This window comes from Merops nubicus, unplaced genomic scaffold (assembly GCF_000691845.1).
Source record: "Merops nubicus isolate BGI_N331 unplaced genomic scaffold, ASM69184v1 scaffold8195, whole genome shotgun sequence".
Lineage (NCBI taxonomy): Eukaryota > Metazoa > Chordata > Aves > Coraciiformes > Meropidae > Merops > Merops nubicus.
In genome coordinates, this window is record NW_008607565.1 from 31,160 (window position 1) to 48,372 (window position 17,213).

A 17,213-nucleotide genomic window follows, 5' to 3' on the forward strand; every position below is an offset into this window, starting at 1 on the left:
TTTAAGAGTCAAGAACAGACTGACACATTTGTCTCCTTCCCACCACCTTGTCCCCACTACAAATACTCCTACATCTATGTCTTTGAGGAACATTTTCAAGTCCCTCATGGGCAACAGTGCAGCCATTTCACTTACCAGCTCCTTCTGGATGGCAAGAATTCTGTGACGAGCAGCCTCACAGTTTGCTCTCTTGCCTGTGATAACAATTGTCTCCGAGTTGCTGTTCTCTGCTGGGAGATCAATTTTGGTGTTGCTTTCTTCACGGATCTGCCACAAAGAAAAAAACAAATAAAAACCATCTCAAAGGTGTCCCATATCAGAAAAAAAGCCCTTGGAGGTTGTGTTTGACGCCAGCAATGAGGAGGAGGAGAGAGCAGTGAGTGGGACTTATCTGCAGGCAGTGACCATAATAAAAATATGAAATAGGATAGATATCTCACCTTCTTGATGTTGGCACCTCCTTTCCCTATGATGTTCTTGTGGAATTGTTTGAAGATGGGGACAGAAATAGAAAAGCTGTTTTCAACCTAAGGGAGAAAGGAAAGGAGAACTGAAGATTACACTGCCATGGCAAGCAAGGCCCTGTCCCATGAACTGCTCAACAAGCTTTTGTCAGTGGTCTCAGATCTAAGGAAGTTCTCTATACAAGGTACTTGCAAGAATAAGCAAAGGCAAGTACCTTCTCCTAAAGGCCTTAAATAACACGTATTACCCCAGGGCCTCATCCAGCCAGAACAGTGTCCACAGCTCCCTCATCTTGAGGTGTTTCAGCCCTAGCCAAGCCAGTACAGCTCAGCTTTATTCCAGGGTTATCCATGCATGCAGGAGGGAACAGTAGACAGAAATCCACCTTACCAGGTCTGCCACCATCTTCTGCATGTACTTGGTGCACTTCTCCACCTCGTTTTTGGGGCCTCTAAGTTGGACAATGTCACTCTTGTGTGCAGGGTCTGGGAAGTTGATGATAACCTGCAAGAGGTGGTCATTTACAGTCAGCTCAAGCCAATGCAAGAATCCCTGTGTCAGACACATGCAAAGGTTGGGGAAATCCTGCACATCCCCATTGCCAATTGGACAAGGGTACACATGTTAGCAGCCTCTGGCTGAAAAATCTATCTTCTTATACATATTAGAGATACAGAGTCACTGAATTCATGACTTCAGTGACAACGTGTCTACTACCCTAGTAGGAAATACACCCCTTAGGTTTCCCAGAGCCTCACCTCTGGGAATTTCTCCCGGATCTCCCGTATCCTCTCGCCCTTCTGCCCAATGATAGTCCGGTGGAATTTCTGCTCGATGATTAGGTCCTTGGTGCGTTCATTTTCCTGGTGGAACAGAGTCTCTCCTGAGTGCTCAGCAGGACAGCCAGACACTTTTATTTACCATGTTGCTGCCCGGCACTTTACTCGCCAGCGTTATCCCACCTCTCTCCTCCAGGCAAAATTAACTCCAGGTTACCAGAGAAGGGCTATCCCAGCACTTGTCACGAGACCACACCCTACTCACCATACGGGAAGCGAGTTCCAGCAGCTCTTTCTTGGCCTGTTGGACCCCCTGTGGGTCTCCTTCAATTCTGATCAGGTTGCTCTTCTCGTTGTCCGGTGGAATGCGCACAGACACCTTGTACAGGTCCTTAATCCTGTTAACTTCAAGGCAAGGACTGGGGTAACTTGGAAGCAGGGCACCTTGGTTATCACTGCTTAGAGGTTGATTAACAAGGAAACCGGCCCCTGAAAAGAGGCCAGTGGCCTGGGGTTGAAACAAGGGAAAGTGCCTCTTCACCCTGGAGTTCAGCAAGAGCAAACCTGTCCTACACAAGAACCTGTACAAGTAAATACTGTGGCATCCAGAGAGCCAACTGTTTGCTTGCAGGAGTGAGGCATCTGTTTCTTCCCCAGATAGCATCACATTTAGATCAGAAGATGATAATTCATTTCTAATCCCAAATTTGCTTTTGGGGAGCAACTCACCAAGCAGATTTCCACCATCCCCAACTGCCTGCTAAAACATAATTCACATAGAGCAACAACAATAACAAAAAAGATAAAAAAAAAAAAAGCCTATTCTACAACAACAACAACAACAACTTCTTCCAGAACATGGCAAAGTAATCCCACCACTGTTCAACCTCCCAAGCCACTTTCACACATGAAAGCCATCCCAAAGCCATCCCGTTCATCTCTTTATGCCAACACCACTCCAGGAGAGCAGAGGAAATGTGATGGAGACAGCACACTGGATGAGCTGCAGAGCCCACGATATGATTTATTACACAGAGAGAGTCAAGGCCAGGATTGGAGAGGGGCCCCACTTACTGTTAGCTCCGTTCTTGCCAATGAGGTGTCGGTGGAATTTGTGATCAACGTTGATTTCTACGTAATCCATCCGGTTGATCTGTAAAGAGTTGTACAGGACTAGGTAGGGTGGACCAAGACTTCTCCTGTCTTGTGACTTAAGTAACTACCCACTGCCAGTACTGGACTCTCCAGTTTGGAGTTTGAGCTGAGAGCACTATGCTGGTGAAATATGTAAAGGGATTTATATGCCTCTCCAGCTATGACTGACAGAGTCCTTCCTTCTCTGCATCAAAAGATTTAAGACCTGCTGCTGTTTTTTTTAAGAATGCTATGGGCAAGGTTCAGAACCAAGAGTTTCATCTATCTGCCACATAATTTGTCTTCTGCACATTCCGTTAAGCATGTCAAGACGTCATACAAATGTGACACACACCTCATCATCTCTGCTCTGTTGCCTCTTCTTCGCCCACTTTCTTCTTATGTACCAGAACTAGTAGCACCAACTTACCAGATCCTTGACCATGACTTCAATCTGTTCCTGAGCCACATTCACATCTTCTGTAGGTCCTTCCAAAGTGATTTTATCCTCTCCTTCAGTGAATTCGATGTGAACCTTGAGACACAGTAAGGAATCCAGTAGGAATTTTCCAAGACACAAGCCAGGTCAATGCTGTTAGTCAGACCTATACCATCAATCCCTGCCACCAAGAGGTGGTTTCCTTCCCACAAAGTACACATGTCATTCCCATGGCTTCAGAAGGAGGTGACTTACAATTCTGGACACATCACAGTGTCTAGAGTCTAAGGTATGTCATTCACCTAGCTCTTCTATAGATACCAGGGTATCATCTACCTCATCATTGAGAGATTTTGTTGAAGTCAACATTTGCAGGTATTCTACCACATCAATTCTCTAAGCAGTACCACATAAACCTTCCTTTGAAGGGCTCAGACCACAAGAATAACAAAGGACAAGCAGTGTTTGCAGCAGTAATAAGAGAGGCTATCTTTAATATCAAGATCTGTGTAATTTCCACACTAGAACACATTTCTCCATTCTATAGTGATTGGGACTAAACCATATTCTACATCAGAGGGTGCTAAGCTAACCAGCTCATCCATACCTTTGGCATCTGCTGAGTTATTTTAGCCAGGTTTTGTCCTTTCTTTCCAATAATGAAACGATGAAGCCAAGAGGGGGCAGAGACTGAGGAGACGGTAAAACTGTTGGCCTGAGAGAGAGAAAAACAGAGAAGCTGTTTGATGGACAGACTAGAAGGCATCCTCACAAAAATTCAGTTCAAATTCCCATGCTGCACCCTCAGCTTCACTTGTGAGCTGTGTGAGACCACTCCCTCTTCACCTGTCAGTACTCATGAATGTATCTTTATGGGATTTTGAAATAAGTCTTAGCCCATCTTGTTGTCCTGGGTTCTGCTAGGACAGGGTTAACTTTCACCAGAAGTTGGGAGGAGGTCACAGCCAGGATAGACAACCAAATCAGCCCATGGGATATTCAATACCATACTGACATCATGCCTGCTATGTAAGGGCAGAGGGTGGGTGAGGCCAGGGCCCCTGGTGCAGAGCTAGGCAGCTGGTGTGTTTTATATCACTCACTTTATATATATTGTTTCATTACTGTTATTACCATTGTTTCTTCTCCTCCTGCATTGTTCTATTAAATTCTCTTTATTTTAACCCACTGGGTTTTGCCTTTTTCTCCCTAAGCTCTTTCCCATCCCAGCAGGGGAAGTGGAGGGTGGGCAATTGGCCACTTGGTGCTCAGATTGTGGCTGGGTCTAAACCACAACAGTCCTTTTTGCTGCCCAGTGTGGGGCATGAAGGGTTGAGATAACAAAATCTGACCCAAGCATGTTAAACCAGTGTTGTTATACACACTTTTTATACTAGTTAAATAGTGCATGCTCACAATGTTGGTCCATTTGCTTGCATGGTGGGGTTCCATAAACCCTTAAGTACAGCAGGTATTCCCTGTAGTGGTGTTTATATTCTCATTTGTTTATATGACATCCATGCCACTTGCTACTGAGTCTTCTGAATGTGCCCCAGCTCTTGTCAAGGGTTACACAAATGTTTTTCCAAGAATATTACCCAGAGATCTGCCTTGAGGCTGGACAGTTATGAGTGGCAGGGTGTGGGGGAGATTATGCATAAATGCCTGGGCCAGTGGTCATCTCCAACATTTTGGAATTTCACCCCTGAACAAGTGCAGAGTCCTGATCAACTAGTATTTAGCAAAAGTATGGTTGTCAACCTGGCAATTCCCAAGAGACACAAATAACTGCCGTGTGTTGGGGCCTTCTCCATGCCTGCTGAGTCCTTTTCAACACTACTTGGTGCCCTCAAGGGGAAAAGAAGGTCCCTGGACCTTCAGTATCTCTCATGGATGGTGGCAAATGCCCTGTGGGGGTGGTTAGAGTGATGGAAGTAGAGCAACAGGCAACACAGAGACCACCTGGCTGCTGAATTATGGCAAGATATTGCTGCTCAGGTAGAGAACCTGGCTGTGAAGGAACATGACGTGGATGCCCACCTACCCAAGAGTCAGGGCACTGAAGAACATCATAACAATGAGCAGGTGGATCACACTGCCAAGACTGGAGTGGCTCAGATGGATGAGCAAGGAGCTTCTGGACACACTCAGATGCAAAAAGAAAGTCTAGAGAGAATGGAAGCCAGGATAGGTGGTCTGGCAGGAATACAAAGACATTGCTGGAGATCAGGTTAGGGAAGCTAAAGCCCAGGTGATAGAATTAAATCTGGCCAGGGACATCAAGGGTAACAAGAAACACTTTGACAGGTATGTCTTTTGCTGACTGTGTGGCCCAGCACAAAAGACAAGGCCATTAGCAGCAGACACACAGGCCAGACTTTATCACCCCGTTCCAAAGAACAGAGGGAGGATATGATGTGACTGACAGCAGGAGGAATAAACAAATTGATATATTCACTCCTGGTGCATAAGGTAGCAAAGGAAGGGGTCAGCTGAGCCAGAAACCAAGTCATCAGTCCAATCCCAGCAGAGCCAGCTTTTACACGAGTACCTCTAGAGACAGGACACCCAGTGTTAATTTCCTCATTGGTTTTCACCCAAAGTTGGCCAGTCCTTGAGAGAAAACCAAGAGGAAGGTCATTCTCCTTTGGGTGTGGGCACCATCTATATGTCAACCTTGATTGAGGGCTTGGGGTTTAGAGCCCAGCACTTCAGTGTGTCAGTGATAAAAGGCAGGTTAGAGAAGATGTGGGCCCCCTCCAGCAGGAAACAGGAGACCTGGTCATGAGGGATACAGAGGAGGCTGAGGTACATGATGACTTCTTTTGCCTCAGTCTTCACCGGCAAGGGCTCTAACCACACTGCCCAAGTTGCAGGAGGCAAAGGCAGGGACTGGGAGAAGGAAGGTCTGCCCACTGTAACTGAAGATCACGTTCCAGACCATCTAAAGAAACTGAAGGTGCTCAAGTCCATGGGACCAAAGGAGATCCATCCATGGGTCCTGAAGGAACTGAAGTGGCTAAGTTGCTTTCCATCATATTTGAAAAGTCATGGCCGTCTGGTGAAGGTCCTGCTGACTGGAAAAGGGGAAACATAACACCCCATTTTCAAAAAGTGGAAAAAAAAGAAGACCCAGGCAACTAAGGGCCTGTATATCTCACCTCTGTGCCTGGCAAGATCACAGAGCAGATCCTCTTGAAGGCTCTGCTAAGGCACATGGAAAACAAGGAGCTGATTGGTGGCAACCCACACAGCTTCATCAAGGTCAAATCATGGCTGATGAATTTGGTGGCCTTTTACAATCACATTACAGTGTTGGTGCACAAGGGAAGAGCAACTGACATTCTCTACCTGGACTTGCTTGACACTGTCCCACACAACATCCTGGCCTCTAAATTGGAGAAACATGGATTTGCCAGATGGACCACTGGGTGGATAAGGAACTGGCTGGATGGCTGCACTCACAGTTGCCATCAGTAGCCTGAGATCCAAGTGGAGACCAGTGATGAGTGGTGTCCCTCAGAGATTGGTACTGGGACCAGTGCTGTTTAACATCTTTGTCAGTGACATGGACAGTGACATTGAGTGCACCCTCAGCAACTGTGTGGACAACAGCAAGCTGTGTGGTGCAGTTGACATGCTGGAAGGAAGGAATGGCATCCAGAGGGCCAGGGATGTGCTTGAGAGGTGGGCCCATGACAACTTAATGAAGTTCATAAAGGCCAAGTGTAAGGCCCTGCACCTGGACTGGACAACCCCAAGCACAATTACAGGCTAGGCAGAGTATGGATTGAGAGCAGTCCTGAGGAGAAAGACCTGGGTGTGTTGATCAATGAGAAGCAAAATGTGACCAATGGCATCCAGAGGGCCAGGGATGTGCTTGAGAGGTGGGCCCATGACAACTTAATGAAGTTCATAAAGGCCAAGTGTAAGGCCCTGCACCTGGACTGGACAACCCCAAGCACAATTACAGGCTAGGCAGAGTATGGATTGAGAGCAGTCCTGAGGAGAAAGACCTGGGTGTGTTGATCAATGAGAAGCAAAATGTGACCCAACAGTGTGTGAGTGCAGCCCAGAAAGCCAACCATGTCCTGGGCTCCATCAAAAGAACTGTGGCCAACAGGTAAAGGGGAGTGATTCTGCCCCTCTATTCAGCTTCTGGGAGACCCCACCTGGAGTACTGTGTCCATCTCTGGAGCCACCAACACAAGAAGGATGTGGGCCTGTTGGAGTGGGTCCAGAGGAGGGACACAAAGATTATCAGATGGCTGCAACCCCTGTCCTACACAGATGGTCTAAGAATGTTGGGGTTGTTCAGCCTGGAGAAAACAAGACTCCATGGAGACCTTATTGTGGCCTTCCAGTATCTGAATGGGGCCTACAAGAAAGCTGTGGAGCAACTTTACAAACGTGTGTAGTGATAGGACAAGGGGTAATGGGTTCAGAATGGAAGAAGGTAGATTTAGATTGGATATAAGAAAGAAGTTCTCCACTATGAAGGCGGTGGGACTCCATCACTGGAGGTGTTCAAGACCAGGCTGGATGGGGTCTTGTGCAACCTGATCTACTGGGAGATGTCCCTGCCCATGGCAGGGAGGTTGAAACTAGGTGATCTTTAAGGTCCCTTCCAACCCAAATCATTCTATGATTTGGAAGTGGTGCAACATATAGCTGGGCTTGAGATCAAGGGGTGGATTTGGCCATCTACACTATCACCCAAGTTATCCATGAATGCAAAACTTGCTGCAATCAAGCATGCCAAGCAGTTAAAGCCCCTGTGGTATGGATGAAGATGGCTTAAATACAGAGAGGCCTGGCAGATTTATAATATCACACTCCCACAAACCCATTAAGCCAAGTGCCACGTGCTCACTATGGTGGAAGCAACAACTGGGTGGCCAAAAACCTATCCTGTGCCCCAGGACCCTGCCCACAACACCCCAGAAAGAACACAGTCAGACAACAGGACTCATTTCCAAGACATCCTCATAGAAGCCTGGGCTGAAGAGCATGGCATCAAGCAGGTCTATCACATCCACCATGCACCAGCCTCTGTGAAAACTGAACAGTACAATGAACTGTTAAAAACTACACTGGAAGGGACCTTCAAAGGTTGGGCCACAAAGTTAGCAAAGGCCACCTGGTTAGTTAACACAAGAGGATCTGCCAACTGAGTTGGCCCCACACAATCAAAACTCTCATGTGCTGTAGAAGGGGATAAATCCCCCGCAGTCCACAGGGAGGATGTATTAGGAAAGATGATCTGGGTTAACCCTACTTCTGGCAAAGGCAAACCCACCCATGGGATTGCCTTTGGTGAAGGACCTGGGTGCACCTGGTGGGTGATGTGGGAGAACAGAGAAGTCAGATGTGTACCTCAATGAAACTGAATTTTGGGTGAGGACAGCAAACTAAATTATATGTGGTTAATTGTTAAATAACTCTGCTGGGCATGATGTAGATAGTATAAAATAAGGGGTAGAAGTCCTGGTTTGGCTAGGATAGGGTTATTTTCCACCTGAAGTTGGGAGGGGGCCACAGCCAGGACAGACAACCTAACCAGCCAATGGGACACTCCACCACACTGACATCATGCCTGCTGTGTAAGTGTGGAGTGTGGGCTGGGTAGGGTACACTGGTGCACTTTATATCACTCACTTTATATATTGTTGCATTATATTATTATTACTGTTGTTGTTCTCCTCTTGTGTTGGTCTATTAAATTTTCCTTCTCTCGACCCACTTTTTGCCTTTTTCTCCCTGTTCTCCTTTCCTATCCCACCAGGACTGGGAGGAAAGGGACAGTGCTCAGTTCCCACTGGGTCTAAACCAGTGCACTTGGCAGTACCTTTGCATAGACTTCAGTCAATGCTTGCCCAAGTTTTTCAGGCTCGCCTCGCAGTATCACCGTCTCCGAGCTACTGTCAGTGGGTGGGATCTCGACAGAGACTCCAGTTTTCTCCAAGATCTCCTGCAGGGAATTCCCCTTGGGGCCGATGACGTACTTGTGCTGGGATTTCTTCACCTCCACTGCAATGGTAGTAGTCTTCTTTTTCTGTAGGGGCAGTGGCACCAGAGCATCAATCACAATGGGGCAGGGAAGGACAAGAACAACAACAAAGAGCCACGAGATGTAGCGAAACTCTGCCCTGGGGAAAGAGCAAAGGTGAACACAGTGGTTCTGCAGCACCCTAGCACCTGCTGGACCCCTGCCTACAGAAAGCCTGGAGCCCAAAAATTCACAGCTGAAGTACAAAACTAATATTTTCTGGGTCAAGCTCCCTGGGACACTACATGGGAGAGACCATATACTCATGCACCCCCTTGCACAACAGGCCTCAACGCCCAGCTGCTGCCCAGGCAGTACTGTAACGCAACACCACGTAGCTACCAGGCTATAAACTGATTATCTCTGTTGAAATCCAGACTGGTACAGACACAGACCTAATCATGAGGAAGAACAGCCCAACAACCCACATCAAGGACACTCACAGCAGTGTTTGCTATGGAAAACAAGCTGGAGTGAAATTCACTCTTATTCACGTAGCAGCTTTGATAATGTCAGCTGGCCACCACATTAGACTTCGCATGGTTCTGTCCCTCCTTCCTAGCACCTGTGTGAACAAGAGCCAGGGAAGCCTTTGTGGTCTGCTTCCCAATTCACAGGAAAGCTAAAAAACTGTCCTCTCTCTGGTAGTGTCACTCCAAGTTCTACTCTGCTGAGTGAGGAAATGGTAAGATGCAAGGCCATGTACTGAGAAGGCTGCTGAGCCAGAGCTGACATGGGGAGTATGCAAAGAGTGATGCACAACTGCAGACAGGAACAGGAACAAGGAGCAGGCTGGGGCAAGACAGGAATGCAAGGCTACTGCGAAGGCTGCTGAGCAGAGCTGACATGGGGAGGATGCAAAGAGTGATGCACAACTGCAGACAGGAACAGGAACAAGGAGCAGGTCGAGGCAAGACAGGAATATTTATGGACCATCCATACCTTCTCCTCATAGATCTTCTTAACACGAGCCACAGCCTGGGCTAGCTGCTCCTTCTCTCCTGTGAAGACTATCTCTGTCTTGTTGACGCTGGGTGGAGGGATGTTGATGCGTGTCCCCGTGTCCTGCATGAGCTCGCTCACCAGCTTGTTGTAAGGGCCAGCAATGAAGGGGTGGTACACCTTCTCCACATCCAGCCTCTCCACGGCACGTTTATCCTGCAAGAGCCCAGAACAGACCTTGGGGAGAACTGCCCTCCACACACCAGTCTCTGCTATACACAGTTAAGTTCCCAGTGCTGTCTTGCTTCACACTCTCCTCCAAGCGCCACTCTCAGTTTGCAGGCTTGCACATCACCATCTCTTTCAGACTGCCAAGACTGCTGCTGTTGCCACTGCTGCTGTGCAATATTCACCTGAAATATCCTGGCTTATCTCAGCTGGCCCCTAAAATGGTCCACTTCAAACGTGGAACACACTTCTCTGACTTCAGAGATCAACAAAATGGAGAACCAGAAGCTGCAGAACCTGGCAGCTGGTGCTCATATAGCCAGTGGCACAGTACACACCTCCTTTCATGCAACTAATGTATCAGCCACAGACTGTGGCTGTGGTGGCCACAAACATCCAACATACCATGGAGAAGCAAAATGGCTGTCCAGCTAATGCCATGAGAGATCACAGTACTGAGGTACCTGCTCAGCAGAGATAAGCAGGATCTCGTGTCGAGCCTTCTCAATCCCTTCTTTAGTGCCAGTGATCTTGATTTGGTTGCTGGGGTCATCCGGGCGGGGGATCTGGATTTTGGTTGCAGTTTTGAGCTCCAGGTCCTGCAGCTTCTCACCATTCTTTCCAATGACGAAACGGTGGTGCTCCTTGGGGATGGCAACTGTTGCTGAAGCCTGCAACACAAGAGTCAAGCAGCTGGGAGAACTCTTGTCTGCAGCAGCAGATCCACAGGAACAGTCAGGGAAAGCAAATTAGAAGCTGCCTAGTGGTACTAGCAACTGAGATGATGGCTCATGGGCAGAGTTTATCTCTACTCCGACATGTGCTGCCAAGGCTACAAAGACACACAGTCCAACTGTCAGGAAACAGAAAATCAATACCAGAAACCTATTCCAGCAGACAGCTAGGAGATGCTTACCACTACTAAATACAAAGGTGTCTTCAATGTAGCACATGCTACTCCCAGGACTGCCTCAAGAAGGCCCCTCTTGGAAAAGGGGTTCCAAGAACTTCTCTCCATCTACCATTAAAGGGTTGATTTGTAACACGGATTCCTGACTTCTTCCCCTCTCACTGAGCTTCTACTGGCCTTATGATTGCTACCATACTCAATGCCAGTGAGTACATAACTACTAGCAGTAATTAGATGCTTAAAATTCAAGCTACTGGGGGCAGGGGGAAAAATCACCTGATGTGACTCTTCAACTCTGTGTCCCTGTACTGCAGCCAGCCAAGCCTAGGAAAAGTTGGGAATACAGACACACCTTTCAGGCCTGAGGCCAGGACAGTAAGAGGTATATTTGAGGACAGTGGGTCATGGATCTGTGGCAGCAGGACCTGAACTGTTTTTTCAGACACATGTTATGTCAGGTTTGTCCCTTTCTCTCCCCTCTGGCAGGGCCTGACACATGGGCTGTACAGCACTAAGCAGCCATGGTATTAACTGCCTTTGACATTAGACTTTAAAACCCAGTACAAGACCTGGCTGTGATATATCCTAACAAGAACTACCATCCTGATCACGAACTCAAGAACCTGAAGGTGAGAAATCAAAACCTAGAGGACTGAAAGGAGAAGCAACTGAAACAGTGGGGCTGTGGCTCCTTACCAGTGTGGCGTGAGTTACACAAGCCACAAGTTCCAAAACCCTGAGCTGATGCTTTCAGCTTTTGGCAGGACTTCCTTTTCTCTACTTTTCTCTCTCCCATCCCTCCACATTATCCTCTGAAGGATTTCAGAGAAAGTACAGTCCTGTTCTCACACACTAGCAGCTTTGAGGGGCCTGTACCCCCTCTGGCACCAGCACCTCAGCACAAAGTTACTGTTTGCAATTCAAGCACTCAGAGATTGCAGACTCCACCCTTTTGAGCAACACCATGGCCTGTAATTAGCTTTGAACCATATTTTACACCTGATTTCCATTCCAAGTTTGAAAACATATGGCAATATACAGTCATCTAGTAACACCTCTTCAGCTTATAGGCACATGCATCCAAGGGTCACAGAGCATTTGTGAGCAAAGATGAAACAGTTAGATGCCCTCACCTGAGTCTGCAGCCGAGCAACAATCTCCTTCCGAGCCTTCATGACCGCTTCCAGCTTGCCAGAGACCATGATGGAAAGGCCCTGGTCCTTTGCAAGAGACAGCTCCAGGTGAGCTCCTGTCTTCTGCATGATGTCAAGGCAGATCTTGGCCTGCTCGCCTTCTCCAAACTGATTCATGTCCTTGTACTTCCTCTCCTCCAGTGGCACATGAAACACCTGCCCAGCCACAGGACAGATAAAAGAAGGGCACAGGAACACAGTCAGCATGCTTTCAATTGCCACTGCCTCCCTCTCTTATTGCCATACAGAGCTTTGCTGGCACACGAAGCTCCCAGGTTTGTGCAAGCCATCAACCTTTCCCAGTGGAGACACCAGCTGTGCCCAGGGAAGGTGAAAGAGCTCTCAGCTCCAGCCCTCCCTGTGCCCCGGGGTAAAGTACAGCAAAAAGGCTGTCAGCCTGACACACTGAAGATTTTGTACTTGAGGGAAAGCTTCACTTCACCTACTTTTGGGAGGGAGGAAAAGGAAGGAATAAGACACCCACTTCCACCAACCTGAGTGATGACAGAAGCCTTTATTGGTCGGATTTTGCTCCATGGCCCAGCAGGTTCCTGGGCAGCTTCCAAACATGGTGCTTTCTCAGGGAGCGGAGGGAAGGCTTCCTTGTAGGTTGGAGGATCATTCTCTTCTTCGGAGTTTAAAGCTGTAACTGGAGTGAAGCAGACAGGGTGAATGAGATGCTATCCCCACAGAAATTCCCCTGTTATACAGTGCAATTGTATTTAGGCACCACTAACAAGGGAGAGTAAATGATTTGTGCACTACTATTAATCCTATTACAGTTATGCTTGTGGAGGAGCCAAGTCCAGAGCACAACTGACCTCAGCACAGCAGACTGCAGTAGATGCCATGAACAACCAACCTTGTCTGAACTGGCACTACAGATGCAGCAAGTGAATGTGCAAGGGGATGGGGGCAGCAAACAGTACATTAATGCCAGCTTTGTCAAGAGAGGCTTAAATAAGGGAGACAGGTTGAGCAGAAAGAAGTGAAAGGAACAGAGCAAGACTGCAGGTCAGAAGGGGATAAGACAAACATATGCCCAGGAGGAAGGCAGAGAGAAATGTCCAGGGAAAGCCTGTACCTCATGTTTGACTCAGTTCTGCACTGTGCCATTTGAAGGGGGTCAGCTCACAGCTGGAGGATGGGTTCCAAAACCCATCAATGAGTCAGTTAATACAGTTACACTGACTTTCTCCAGCACCTGGCTGAGCAAAGGAAGGAAACAGCAGTCCAGCACACTAAGCCCAATGCCCCACTCTCACATGTGCCCCATCCCAGCTGACAGCACTGTCTGGCTGACAGCATTGCTAACCAGAGCTCTATGAAGATCTGAGGTTTGCCTCCTCCTGGCCCTGCACTGTGCAGCATCACCACTGTACTGCTGTTGGTGGAAGGCCAGAGCTTGGCCAGCCAGCAGTCTAAGAATGGGGAATGCAATGTCTGCACACTTGTGGGGAACCGGACACACGGAGTGAGTTTGTGAGACAGTAACGAACCTTGCCTGCCTGTGTTCAGAGACACATCACAGGAACTCAGCTGCTTCCTCACCTTTCACCTGCTGCTGAGCCAGGCCACTGCGGTGTTCAGCAAAGCTCTCCTGGGTCAAAACTGCCACGGAGCTCATTGTCGACTTCCCACCCACACACAATCCGGGTATGCCACTGCAAGAGACAGAAGTGGCAACACTCTTACCAGCTTCATTTAAAAAGCCACTCCAGGAAGAACAAAGTATGTGTCACTGAGCACTTTTCCAGTCAGTGCCACTGGCACTTGGAGAGTGCCAGTCAGCTGCCCAGGTCTCTTGCTGAACCACAGAGAGGAAATTGGAAGGGCCACTCCTCCCAGCACAGCGGTCACCAAAACCAGAGCTTCCCACTAAGAAGGCAGAGGATGCACAACCTAACAAGGCCACTGGAAAGGGGGACAGCAGCTGCTGTTAAACTTTTTTTTTGATAGACTAATCTATCAATTATTAGAGGTGTGCAATTCTTAAATGAGTATCCAAAGGTCTGGATAGTCTGTCCAAGACCACTGTACAACCCTTGAGAGAAAACAAAAGGCCCACGATGCTGCCTCTTCCTGAAAAAGAATTATACAGGTGCCTGAAGTCCCACTGACTTATGGATGCCCTCTGAAAGCCTCTCTGATAAGCAAGTTTAGCAACAGGAAGATCTTTGGCTCTCCCAAAATAAGAACTTACCAGCTAAATGGTCAGTAGCCAGAGAGTCCGTCCTGTAAGCTGCCCGTTTGTCAGCCTGCCAGCTTTTGCTTGACAGAAAAAGAAAACAAAAAAGAAATTACATGACTGCTCCAAGATGCCCCATGAACATAACCTTCAAAAGAGCACCACCTGTACTGTTTCAAACTGACACCCTATCCAAAACGTTCACACACTGAGTCACATCTCATCATACTTTACCTGTCATATTCTACTAGAGCTCCAGGCAACACCACTATCTGCTTAAACCTCACAGCAGGAAGCCTGCAGTAGCTACTCTTTCATTACACTAGCTACAAGAGCAACCATCCAGTATCAGGCAAATATACAGTCAATTAATAACATATGTGCAAGAGAGACATGAAATTTCAGGGTTGTTAGCAAGAGCATCAACATCTAGTCAGAGGAGACTAACAACCTGAAAACCTGCCAACAACAGTGCCATCATTCACAAGATAGGAATGTAGTTTAGTGGAGCTCGGGTGAATCAACACAGACGTCCTCACAAACTAAGTCAAACACTCAGGGCTGTCCACACAGAGCTGCTGGTCAGCCCACCTCTTCCTTTTTCAAATTGGAATAAGATCACGCACCAGGCACTGAATCTCCACGCCCAAGTCTGTAAGGTGGAAGAACATAACAGAGGCTGGTTTCCATGGACTGTTTTAAACACATACACAGGATGGAACGAGTGAAAAAATCACACTGTTGGTGAGAGCTTTACATCTCCTGTATCTAGATCTGCAGATTCACTGAAAAAGTGTTTAGGAACATAAGTAAAAATGCAAAAGTCAGTACAGTACACACTCTGCCAGATGTACAATGGTTCCCCACACCTGGAGTCTCCCCCGGGAGTTATGTGTGCTCTTGTAGGGCTTGCACTCTCTTAAAACCCAGTGCTCAAAGGGACAAGAGGCCACTCTCTCCCACCCAAACACTGCAGTGCTGCTTGGACCTTCTTCTGAACATCAATCAGGGATGCTTTTCAGTAAACTGACAGTTGCCATTTCTGACCTCCCGATGTGTCAGAAGAAGCTCCCAAAACCACAGCATCTTGCCCCACACTTATTCTGTGACACAGTAAGGGAACGTGTAGAGACAGGAGGGAAGAATGAAAAGAGCAGTGGGGCAGCTGGGCCACACAGGCCTGATACACACCTCAGTGAAGACTGAAGTGTCTTCCCCTACTTCAACAAGCCTCTTATCAGGACCAAGGCAACACCTCCTCCGCTCTCCAGGCAACAGAGTTAGCATTACAGTCAGTCCTGCTATGATCTGCTACTACGATATGGCAGCTGGCAGGACAGCCAGCCAGCCGTGCTGTCTGAAGCAGAGCTGCTGTAGCAGGGGCTCTGCAAGGCATCTGTCAGCATACAGAAAGTAATCCGACCTTGGAGGAACACCCAGGTTCTCCCCACTGTCCACTGTCCTGCCACGGTGTAAGGCAGGTTACGTGCCACGGTACAGAACTGCGTGGCTCAGGCTGCCACAGACCCAAGGAAAGTGCATTAGCAGCATGGCACCTGTCCCAGACTATTTCAGCAAGGCCTGCAGACTCAGGAGCCAGCTCCTCCAGCTCAAGGGTGCCACCACCTCACGTGGAGCTGTGAACGGGGAAGAGGGCAGGAGCGAGAAGCACCCTAGACATCACGAGCAGCTGGCAAGGTCTGGCTGAAGCCTTGTCAACAGCACAGATGCGCTTTTAACTCGCATTTCTCAGGGAAGTCCCACCTGGCTGGTCTTGCGTGTGCTCTGCTCCTTAGCGGAGGAGGGTAAGGATGAGAAGTCAGTGAATGAGACCGAATATAGCACCTGCCCGAGAGCCACAACCTCAAGGCACAGCTGCTAGTTTCACTGTGTCCACACCAGCTGCAGAGATCTGCCTTGCAGCCTCCACCTTGGAGGACAACTAGACATTCAAAGAGAAATCCAAGGGCAGTGTTTATCTGTATGAATTTCTGCTTCGTCACCCATACAGCAGGCTAAGAACAAATGCTCATCATCTCCAGTAACCTCAAACATCTGGAATATTATAGGCCTCTGAGACTAATCTCTGGCCAAAACTGGAGGCAGCCATCAGAATGGTATTTTAAATGTAACGTCAAAACCAGCAGCTCAGGCATCGCATTTCATGCATACACCTCGACTCCCCTTCTTTAGGTCCTGAAACTAAGGCTGCAACTACATCACACTGGTGTGTGGCTAGGTCAACAGGTTTCACACTGCCTAATTTATACATTGTCTGTAACACTGGTTTTGTGCAGCAAAAGAAGTTTCAGAAGTCTAGGGCACACTTCAAATAAAGAGAACAAAGTTATCCTAAAAATAACCTCCAGCAAGGGCCAGACCTAACCACATGGGAAACATTTGTATGAAGACAAACAAAAGCAAAGTCATGAGTTATGCTGCCAGTACAATCAGTACTTGTGGCAGAAATGTCAGTTACACGTTATTTAAAACTGTATTTAATAAAAACATTAGCATTTTGTTAATTGAGGTAGCTAAAATCTGATGCACCTAGGACCGCAGACAGCAGCAAGGCCGGGCTAGTTGTGGGAGTCACTGTCCTCTGTCAGATAATCACGCAGGGCACGGTGATCTCTTGGTACATGAGTGGTCAAACATGAAAATGCTTTCTGAAAACTAACTGGTTCTCCCAGCTATCAAAGGCCCAGGTGCCCTGGGTTTGGAGGGATCCCGCAGGCAGACTGCTGCTGTGTGGCAGGACAGTCTTTCCTTTCCCATCAGTTCCTGAAGTAGGTGCCTTAGATACAGCCATACTTACATACTCTACCGCGCCCCTCGGGCAGCGTCCGCCTCCCCCAGGAGAAGGGCTCGGGCGGCGGGGTCGCC

General features: G+C 48.0%; 1 protein-coding gene across 2 annotated transcripts in view; it reads right to left on the reverse strand.

The window, feature by feature from the left end:
- Positions 1-14,412, reverse strand: part of HDLBP (high density lipoprotein binding protein) — a 24,309-nt gene extending 9,897 nt beyond the window's left edge. Inside the window, exons 1-15 of one of the 2 annotated variants that reach the window (XM_008939980.1) lie at positions 14,343-14,412; positions 13,691-13,803; positions 12,634-12,788; positions 12,080-12,295; positions 10,501-10,707; positions 9,809-10,024; positions 8,666-8,872; positions 3,425-3,532; positions 2,809-2,913; positions 2,319-2,397; positions 1,510-1,649; positions 1,224-1,328; positions 856-969; positions 441-527; positions 136-267 (exon numbers count right to left, since the gene is read on the reverse strand). In XM_008939980.1, the coding sequence (XP_008938228.1) occupies positions 136-267; positions 441-527; positions 856-969; positions 1,224-1,328; positions 1,510-1,649; positions 2,319-2,397; positions 2,809-2,913; positions 3,425-3,532; positions 8,666-8,872; positions 9,809-10,024; positions 10,501-10,707; positions 12,080-12,295; positions 12,634-12,788; positions 13,691-13,766 (1,947 nt within the window). In that variant the 5' untranslated portion in view covers positions 13,767-13,803; positions 14,343-14,412. Of the gene's footprint in view, positions 1-135; positions 268-440; positions 528-855; positions 970-1,223; positions 1,329-1,509; positions 1,650-2,318; positions 2,398-2,808; positions 2,914-3,424; positions 3,533-8,665; positions 8,873-9,808; positions 10,025-10,500; positions 10,708-12,079; positions 12,296-12,633; positions 12,789-13,690; positions 13,804-14,342 lie in introns of those variants that run through there. The other variant, XM_008939981.1, reaches the window with a different exon arrangement.
- Between the last annotated feature and the right edge of the window lie 2,801 nt (positions 14,413-17,213).